Source organism: Rhipicephalus microplus, unplaced genomic scaffold (genome assembly GCF_043290135.1).
Source record: "Rhipicephalus microplus isolate Deutch F79 unplaced genomic scaffold, USDA_Rmic scaffold_770, whole genome shotgun sequence".
In the NCBI taxonomy this organism is placed as follows: Eukaryota; Metazoa; Arthropoda; class Arachnida; order Ixodida; family Ixodidae; genus Rhipicephalus; species Rhipicephalus microplus.
In genome coordinates this window covers 15,795-26,092 of record NW_027465326.1, presented here as the reverse complement: position 1 = coordinate 26,092, position 10,298 = coordinate 15,795, and the positions used below count along the sequence as shown (strand labels likewise).

General features: G+C 43.1%; 1 protein-coding gene across 1 annotated transcript; it reads left to right on the top strand.

Annotated features, from left to right (window-relative positions):
- Positions 1 to 211: 211 nt before the first annotated feature.
- Positions 212 to 9,542, top strand: LOC142795624 (ecdysteroid-phosphate phosphatase-like; the record flags this gene model as incomplete). The annotated part of the gene is given in 2 exon segments (XM_075886093.1): positions 212 to 379; positions 3,262 to 9,542. A coding segment is annotated over 1 exon segment (70 nt), but the record flags the coding sequence as incomplete, so codon positions are not given.
- Positions 9,543 to 10,298: the final 756 nt, after the last annotated feature.

Below are 10,298 nucleotides of genomic sequence, written 5' to 3'. Positions count from 1 at the left end.
GTGGTTGAAATTAGTGTTTTGTTTTTATAATATTTGTCTTGAGGGCCGCTTTTAACTCTGCCTTGTAACAAGCCTCATGATGAGCCATCATCATGCAGAATGACAACTGATGTCTTTGTCTTGTGTGCAGCGTTGCACTTTGACGACATGCTCATCAACGTGGAGCCCGGTTTGTTTGAGTGGCTCGCCTGGTACCCTGAAGGCACGCCAGCGTGGATGACACCCGCCGAGCTGAAAGAGCACGGCTTCCACATCAACCTCGACTACAAACCACTCATTGAAACCGAAGAACTAAAGCACAAGAAAGAGTCTGTTGACCAGTACTACGTCCGGAGCTTCTATGTTGCTCAAAACGTCTTGAAGAGGACGGCACCTGAAGGTGCGAAGGGTTGTTTCACAGATAAGTGTGAATGTAGATGTGCAGGATAAGTGTAGGAGGGAAACAAGCGAAATTCTTCTTCTGGACGTTGACCTTCTTTGAGCATCACTTAAACCAGTCCTTTGCTTCACACTTCCTTTGCATATTATTTTTTGCTATGATCACAACTAAAATCTAATCGGCTTAGGTCTTCAATCATTCTTGGTGCTAAAAGTTACGTATAATGCTATCCATGATTACTTTACAAGTTTAATTGTTATCCTCCACATGATGGAGGTATCACTAGTAGCACACTCAGAATGCAAGTAGTTGCCAGACAGGATTTATATGTATATGTTTTGTTCATGGGATATCAGTATGCCTTTGTCATGTACCGCATCTACTTGCATAATGAACCCCCCCCCCCCCCCCTCATGTTGGTCCTTGGAAAAAAAAAATCTACTTTAATGTATCTGTTCATTCTATTTCAGTATGATAGTCAGTGCCATTAATGAGCAAAACAATGTTAAATCATGCCATTATATCACACAATTACAGTGCAATAAAAGTCAAAACATAGTTTAACAACCATGTTAAGCAGTTGCAAGCAGTGCGAGTGCTAATGACGTTGATCAAAATTTAGAAGTTGTACCTTTTGCAGCAGAGCGTCATCTTTGATTGCAGAAGAAACCTTTTTGCTTATAGCGCCATGCAAGCACTGGGGCACGAAAAAAAAAGCAATAAACAAAGTGCAACCGCACCCACTGCGCCGACGGTGCAATGTGCACCTGCCGCGTGCATGCTCCGCCACCCGACGCTGTATTTTTTTGTTGTCTGGATTGTCATATTGAATTTCGGTTTGGACACCTGCTGTGCACGGCATGATCGGCCAATTGGCTAGCGACACAGCCGGTTTTAAACTTCAAGGGGCCCTGCAACACTTTTTGAACATGGTCAAAAGTGCTGTCAATCGATAGTCAAGGCTCTCGATAACAAGCGAGTGAAATATTATAGCGCAGCTCGCGGCCTGTAATTTGCAGTTGATTCTTAACCTCAGCTAAAAATATTTTTTTCTTCTCTTGTGAGTACCTAAAGGTACTTAGGGTACCTAAAGTCCCCTTAGGGTACCTTAGGTACCCTAAAGTCCCCAATGACTTTAGGGTACCTAAAGTCATTGCTTAAAAGCCGTTGTATTAGCCATTAGCTTATTTGAGCAAGGCGGGCTCATTCATTACAGGGATCGCCGCAGGAAGTCGTGACCTGTCCGCACGTGCTCGCGCGATCGCTTGAAAGTCATGTTTTCGAAGAAAGAAAAAAAAAAGGAAGAAAAAAGCTCAAGGTCACGATGCACGCGGGTCGTTTTTCTTTCCCTGTGCCATCCCTCCCTCCTTAGTTTCCAGCACTCTCATTGGGACGAGAGAAGAGAGAATGTCATTTCATCTTGATTGAATCAATGTAACTCTGCTTGTTCTGGATGAATACTAAAAATTTTTGCGGTGGTGAATTTTCGCGGCAATGAGCTCCTTAGTGAATTCATTAAATGGCTGCTTGACAAAGTGTTGAAGGTCCTCTTTAAAGTGAGCATGTTCTGGAGCATGGGAACTGAGCAGCTGGATGACACTTCGGCGTCGATCTGTGCGCTTTCATTGCGGGAAAAAACAAGAAGAGCTTCAGGCTACAGAAAAACTTCGTCGCCATTTCGCAGGCCAAAACAAGGAAAGTTTCCTCTTGTGGTGAGCAAAGTTCTTTAAGAGAGGCTGCATAGTCCTGCCACTGAATTGAAGGCGAGCAGCAGTTGGACAGCGGGTTCTTGGTCCCGTCATACGAAATTTTGCTGTTATAGCTCCTGCGACTTTTTTCTCCCACATAATGAACCTTTCCCCAAATTGATATCAACTTGTTTGAAAAAATATGGGTTCATTACTCGAGTATATACGATATGTGCCTGCAAAACGTTATGTATGTGCCGAGCCCATTTATTTATAACCTTCATATACCTACTCCAAACCTTCAACGTAATCCCACCAATAAGGGTTGTCAAGAATGAGATACCTTACTGTTTTGCATGGTTTTTGAGTGCGTCACATTTGCCTTACCAGTTCACACGCTAAATTTAAGACACGAAAATCATACTGCCAGTAGGGTAACCGAAGGTTGTTATGTTAGATTTTTCATACTTTTAAGCGATTCAAATGGATACAAGTACGTAGCTTGTCAAGTGCTCAAGAGAGCGAGTTTTGTGTGGACATTTGTGGCTGTTTTGTGTGGCTGTTTATGCTTAAGCGTTTTAATATGACTAGCTTCCATAAAAAATCCGTCTGTCACAGAAAACAAAGGCTGTTCACACAGGTGTCACAGTTCGGAGCTAACACGGGTTTTAAAAACAAAGGAAGTTGCCAAACAACACATCACAAACAAAGGATTAATAATATAATCAATAATAGAATACAAAACATGAAATGTAAAGTAAGAAATTCAGCAAAAGTTACAGTGTTGAAATGTTGAATACAACACTGCCTCTTACAGCACTGTACTACAACCTGTATACAAGTCTTTTTTCATAACTGCTTTACTACCAATATGCGCACATTCATAGTTTTAACAATAGTGTACAGTATTGATGAATGAAAGCACGGACAAGTTAGGGCTAGGTAGTGCACACACTCTTATAGTCTTCATGTCAGGCCATATCAGGTCATTTCAACTCTGAACTTGTAGATCAGATCACATTTGTCGTGATGCCACGTGGTTATCGCAACCAGTCGCTCATACTGGTCGTTATGCTTAAAAATTTCATATCGCATTTCATTGCACGAGCATGATAGATCGTGCGTGCTTCAACGGCAAACTGCATAGGCATGCAAACATTTTGTTGGTGCTGTTTTGACATTGTGCTGCTACAGGTGGAAATGTGCTGCTTGTTGGCCACGCGGCGACCCTGGAGACGTGCACTCGCCAGCTGACGGAGTCGTAAGCCTCGACGGCCACGGAGCTCGTACAGCTGGTGCACAAGATTCCGTACTGCGGCCTTTGCGTGGCCCAGGAAGCTCCGAGCTGCGGACCCCAGACCACCGCCGAGGGTACGGCGGGAGCACCGGGTGGGCACTGGTGGCACCACCTATACCTCCTCTAACCCACAGTGCCAATACCCGTTTCGATTGGCGCTGTATGCTTTCGACATGATTGTACAAGGCTGACCGGTATGGTAGTGTCAAAGGAAGATGTCAGCCTCGTAGGCAGATTCATTCACCCAGTGTGCGGTGGGAGAGTGCCACTGACACAGAGCGTTCAGGGCCGGTTGCAAACGGCAAGATGCAGTGGCAGCACATTTTGCCATTTGATGCCATTTGCGAACCATCATCACACCGGTTCGCTAATATGTAAATCACTGAAAGGGGCTGACATTAACAAGTCGGGTGTTTTTGACACAGCAGCGCACATAAACCGAAACTGGTATTGAACCCCACTGGTCAGTCTGGAGTCTCTACATTCTTACGTCCAGATTTAACATATCAGCATCTGCCGGAAAACGTACAATTACCATGGAAAAAAAAAAAAAAGCTAATATGAGGGAACACACAAGCAGCTCTGACAATACCCTTCCCCTGTCTTTCCCGTCTTCATAATTACATTGTGCTGCTATAACAGAGTTAACGTAACGTAATTCCAACAATCTAGAGTCGCACATGCTGCCATAGAAAAATGGGATAACAAAATGCATCGCACTGTGTCCCAGCTGATGTTGTTACATGCACTCAGTCAGCTGTGGGAATTTCCCAAGGTTATTGTCTTTATGTTTGCCAAATCACCATGCTAGGTAAACGACCCAGTATGGTCTTTTTTCTTAGGCTTTTTTTTGGATATCAAATGGTATGTCACTAAAATAGTGCACCCTAAGATGCCAGCCAGGTATTGCACATTAATGTACAATTGTATTTTATAGTGACGCTTCACCTGCAGGGTTAAATATGGACAAGGTAATCCTCCGCTTAGCTAAAAGCAATGGGGTCCACCCTTGAAGCTCTTTTTAGTGCATAGGAGATTGTGCAAAAGAAAGCACCATGGAGCTGCTGTCAGTGTTTTCTGCTTTCCACACTTCTACCGTTTGAAGCGTGGAACTGAGGCATGCAAAGCCACTAGTTGCCCCAGATCTGAAAAGGATTACATGCGTTGGAATACACGTAAAGTCTAGGTTAATTTGGCCACAAACGCTCGTTGTTTCTCAATACCTTTGGCAGGCTGTCGGTATCATGATCTCTGCTTACAGTTAGTAGGAGGTTCAGGTTTCATCCTTTTATCAGCGCCACAAAGACAGCCTTAAACACAGGAAAGCCAAAAGCGCCACTCAATCTGAAGGAAATAAGAAAACGGCACATTTGCGCAAGTTCTTTTTTAGTTAGACAGTCAACATGTGTAACTGCATTACTAGGTTGTCGCCGACCAAAATATAGCAGGAGCCTTTTTGTACGAGCCAGTGCAAGGACAGTTTACGCTGTTAAACAATGCTTGTGGGCGCAAACTAAAACATATAAAAGAGCGACAACACACACGTGAAGCATCGGCTGGGAAGCGATTTGAAGAGTAAGACGTAGGTGTTGCACTTGCATACAAGCAACACCAGATGCATTTGTTGTGACACCACCAGATACCACGCAATCTTCCTGTGACAAGTTCATCTTCGAGCAGTTGTAGAGATTGAAGTGTTGCGTACACACGTTGTACTTTATTTTTGATGAAAGCATTTAGTTTGGAGGTTTAGCGTGCTGCACCACGAAGCAATACAAGATGGGTTAGCTTCCCAGCTACAGCAGCTGCATTTTGGTGGCGAAAATTCAGAAACACCTGCAGACTTAGATTTTTAGTGAACGTTGGGCAACCCCAGTGTGAAGCAGTTAATCTGGTGTCCCCCACTGCAGTGTGCTTCATAATCATATCATACCTCTGGTACGTAGTAACTCTGGGACTCAAATTGTGTAAACTTTTGCTCAGCCATGGCTGCGTAAGGAACATGCTGCAGACTGACCAGTGAAATGCACAGCACCAACACTGTAGGTGCGCTTGGTCATTAAAGGTTTAACACAAGCACATTTTATGGGCACGGAGTGGAAACAACCACTGCTGAGCAGGGCTCCGGGAACAGCTTGTGTATGTCGATGTTGTTGCGCCGATTTTCAGCTGCCTCTGTCTGCTTGCAAGCGTCGACTAATTTGGCAATGGCTCTAACGCTCGGCATGGTGTCTACACATGTGATAAGTGTGTTAGGTGACTATATAGTCCGGTAGAACTTTAGAAGTCCGCGGCATTTGTTCCTCAAATGCGGATGTACACAAGCCTGCACTTATGAGCGCACACTCCAAACTGTTGTCATGAGCTAGACGGAGAGCATTGCCAAGTTTAAGAGAGGGACAATTTGTTCAGTTGCGGAGACGATCGACTGTCATGCTTCGGTCATTTGAATGGGGCCACTTCGGACTTCTTCAGTTCTGTCCGACTATAATGGTAACCTTAGTTTGCTCTTTGCTCCAAGTGCAAAGCTGCTTCAAAACACGAAGCTCTTAACATACATTTGTTTTCTGGAGGTTGCATGCTTGTAACAGTGAGTTTTTGTACTTTTGCTGAAACAGTGTAGGGTACTGAAATTCTTGTTTCTGTGTCACCTGCATGGTCTTGTACACATGCTCTCGTTAAAAATATTTCTATGGGTCTTTTAAGTATGTTAAATTTGGAGTTCTTGGCACTTAATTTTCTTTTTTACTTTTTGGAAAAGTCCTACACCTCGATATCCTAAAAAAAGGAGTTCAAATGTTTACAATTATCTTTTCTACAAACTAGCTTTGGTTTTGTTTTCCAGAAAGCATATGTGCTTGCTGATGCAGAAGTTACATGAAAGTATTTAGTATAGACCTCCTCCTTGTAAGGCCCGTGACTTCACGAAAAGTGCAAAAACTTTGAAATGATGATTCACTAAATGTTGTGTTTATAGCATGGTCAAAAAGCTGGAACATTGTCTCGTGTACACTGGCTGTGTTCATAGCGTCTTCGGATGTGTGACTGCATACTAGACTGCCCCTGGGTACACATTTGCAGGAGAACAAGTGCCAATAGTGTTCTTGCAATTGTCGAGATAGGTACTGCTTAAGGGTATCTTTTTATAAACAGATGTACAATGAACTGCAGAAATGATGAGCCTTACTAACAAACCTAAGGTTTCCTGTGCTCAAAAGATAATCGCGCTGTTTTCCCGTAGAAATGTAGGCATCGCGTGGAGATGATGCTGCCGCAGTGAGGGTTTGTAACTAGAGCGAGATTTTTTTCCAGAGGTCTATGCTCTCTTGTACATTCAGAGTGAGAGTTGTGCGGCCATACGAACAGTTCAGTGCTGCCCGCTGTGATTGGGGAGTAGGTGACATGGCTCCACGAATTTTTCTTGAGCACGTGAGCTGTTGGTTAGCACCTGCACTTCAGTTGGGAATTTCGTCGCCTGCTAGTCTGCAGCCGATCCGCAGTTGTCTGCAGCCAATCTGTATCTGAAACTTGCTACAGAGGATGTCTGTTTTTGTCACGCATACAGCCAAATGCTCGTGGTGGATCGCACTGTGCAGTGGCACCAAGAGACAAGGGAACACTTTCATTAAGTTTTGTTTACTACCGAAGTTCAGATTTAAGCTGAGTGGTGGAGGCCTGAAGGTCATCGTAAATGTTCCCTTTTTTTTTTCATTTCGATAAAAAACCCTGTTAAATTTGTGCAGTAGTTATGGCTATCTGCTACTGTGCACATTGTCGTGAGGATGTGGTGCCTCCGTAGTCAAGAGGGCAAAGTTGCAAAAATGCTTACTTGGGTGCATGCACTTATCATCAAATGTCAGATAGTCCATACTACTCTTAAGCTTTTATGACACCTCTTGCTCAAGTCTTGCAAACCAGTTAAGTAAAAAATGCCGAAAGGGTGTTCCCTTTTTCATGTACATGCATAGTCGTACTACTGCAGGCCATGAAATCTGTGTGCGCTACGCGTTCCGAGTCTGGTTGCACAGGGGGCCACTGCAGTGTTTTGATGGCTATTGTGGATGCCAGAAGGTAGTCGCATGGTCTGACAGCTAACCCGATTAGGGTAGTTAGCGGCAGTGCAGAAATGTGTGTCAGCCCATGGTGACGAAAGCAACAAATAATGGTGTTCACATATTTCTACATGTTAGGGCAACTAAGGCGCTTCTTTGATTGGTCAGGCCCAATTGCAAATTTTTCTACCAGAATTATCTAGCCTCTTCGATGCTGCTAGTGAGCAGCACAGGTTGAATGCAGACCTACCAAAGTTACTTTTTTAAGACACTGCACTTGGCCACGAGACTGTAGCTTTACCTAATTTTTTCCATCTTCATTTTTACCTCAGATATGTGTTTCACAGAGAGTGAATTTATTGGAAATGTAATAATGCAGGTAGGGAATTATGTAGTAAAGTCAGTGTTTAATGTCATTGATAGAGAAGGAAAAATTTCATGGCATGAGTGTTGCCACCGGGACGAAATTGCAGCACTGGAAAATTGGTTTTTATTACTCCTAGCTGCACGGTCAGTTGTTTTGTCATGTCGGAGTGTGCACAAAATGAAAAACAGAAGAGAACGGAACGGACAACTGTGCTCAGCAGCTTCACAGTCTGTCTCTTTCTTTTGTGTGGTCTCTTTAATGCCAATTGAAGCACACTGAACCTAGCCTCAACATCGGTTTGCCTTGAGCACAAAGACGGTTTTGTGTGTGTGCGTGTGTGCACGCGCACGGGCGCACATGCTGCTTCTCAGAGCAGCACACGGCAATGTGCAGCTCTGAGAAGCTGCATGAAACAATTCACAAAAACACGGTTTTACTTAAAAGTGCTTTTTTTTTATTATTATTATTATTTTTATGTCAGCTGCTGAAGTTTCAAGGTAAACAGTTGTAGTTTGCCAACATGTGCACTGCTGCTGCTGTTGTCATATATGTGACTTAGCTATATAATTAGCTTAGTATGCTTTTTTTATTTTCGTGCTAAGCAACACTAAGCTTGCTTATTACAAAGAAGTTTGAAAAAAATTAACTCTTGATTACCAAATAGAGTACCGGGCATTTAATTATTAAGTGATTCAAAACATGCCTTAATTCACCTTTAATCACAGCGCCAACCCCACAGCGTAGGGCTTGCTTGACTAGCTGGGGGGTCAATTTCTCGCGGTAACATGCCATTGAGTGCTTTATGCACAATATGCAAGAATATAATAATAATCACTGCTCCCACGCTTCGATGCACTTTTTTTTTTTTTGCTCAAGTGAATAAATTAACTGACACCATAAGCCTACATGTGCGCTATGATCCACTAAGCTAGGCTAAACTGACCAAGCAGGCACTTTCTTGGCTTGAAATGGAGGCTGTTTTGCTTGATTGTTAGCGCAACAGAACCTGCAGTCACATTCACCAACTGAGGAGAAGAAAGTGTGAGAGGTCTTGTTCTGGCAATGCCGCAAGTGAGAATCCAGCTGTTATCACGCGTCAAGGTCATCGGAGGAACTTCTGCAAAGTATAAGTTCTTACACTTTGTTGCCGTATCAATTGTGGATACAGGGCAGCGGAATTTCGTTTGCTGTCTCTTTCAGCCGCCGCTTGACATAGCCATGCGTTGAGCTCAGAGGTGGAAGCATCTGCGACATATTGAGGCTGTGTCAAAAATGGGCCGTTCTAACCCCGAACATTGTTTGCCTTCTGGCCGCACACCTTGCAGTTTTTTCTCCAGTGTACGAGTTTATATTAGAGCTGTCAATGTATGAGCATTGTTTCGTTTGCAGTGCGCTTTTTGTGACAAAACTGTGCCATCGGGGGAAAGTTTCCTTCGCTTCGTTTAGGGACCTCTCGCTATTTAACAGGGGTTTGGTGTTGTAACCTTGTTGTTTTCTTCTATGAGGATGTACCTTTATTGATTATTATGAATTGCTGTTGTCCCTTGTTTTCCCCTTAATGTATTGCCCATCGTTAATTTATTTTTGTGTAAATACACATCTTGTGCTGTGTGTGCCGAAGACCTTGTGTACAGACTGTAGAGCTGTAAAATGAAAAATTGTTTTCGGGCAGCGGGCAACTTACAAATCATGTATTTGAAATTCTATGTGTGCAACTCTAAAAAAGCAGGAGACCTTGCCATTAAATTATTTCTTGTTATCATGGCTTGTTTATTCTCATTCTGCACTGGTCAAGCGACGACATCTAGTGGCAGACTTGCATGTTGTAGGTTCGTCCTACAGTCAGTAGGTCTAACCAGCGTTCTGTACTCAAGGCACTACTAACTGCAGTGTTGTTTTGTGCAGGGATGAAGAGGTGTTCATTTTTTGCAGAAATGCTAATTGAGCATTGTAAACATCTTGTATTGAACGTTTTTCATGCTAGTTACTGTACCTGTGCATCATTGAGAGCAAATGGAGCGATGGTATATATATATCGTACTTTACTCAAGTGATCACTTTGTATCAGTGTTCAAGAACACTGCCACGCTGTGCTGCTCTGCATAGTCCCTGTGCAGCCTTCTAAAACTAGCCAGCTCGGGTGACCTTCTTTTAATTGTTTTTCTATGTAGCAGCAGTGCAGTGCAATTTGCTGCAAGATTAGTTTATTGCAAAATAACTTGTTTAATTACTTACTGACAGTTCATACCAAGGCAGTTGTGAGTGGTTCTGGCATTTCTCACAATAATCATGTGGCACTGCGGAGTGCAGATCCTTATTTTTGTATTCATGCTTGCATTTGCATGCATTCATGTCACCTCAAGTCATACAAGTTCACTTAGAAACTCAAGTAAGTATTATGATGTTTTTTCAATCTTTCAATAAATTATTTCTTTGTAGTTATAAATCCATATTTAGCTTTTAAATTCTTGAGCAGCGAAACTGGCAAGCAATATGCAGCAAGACAGCATGCTGA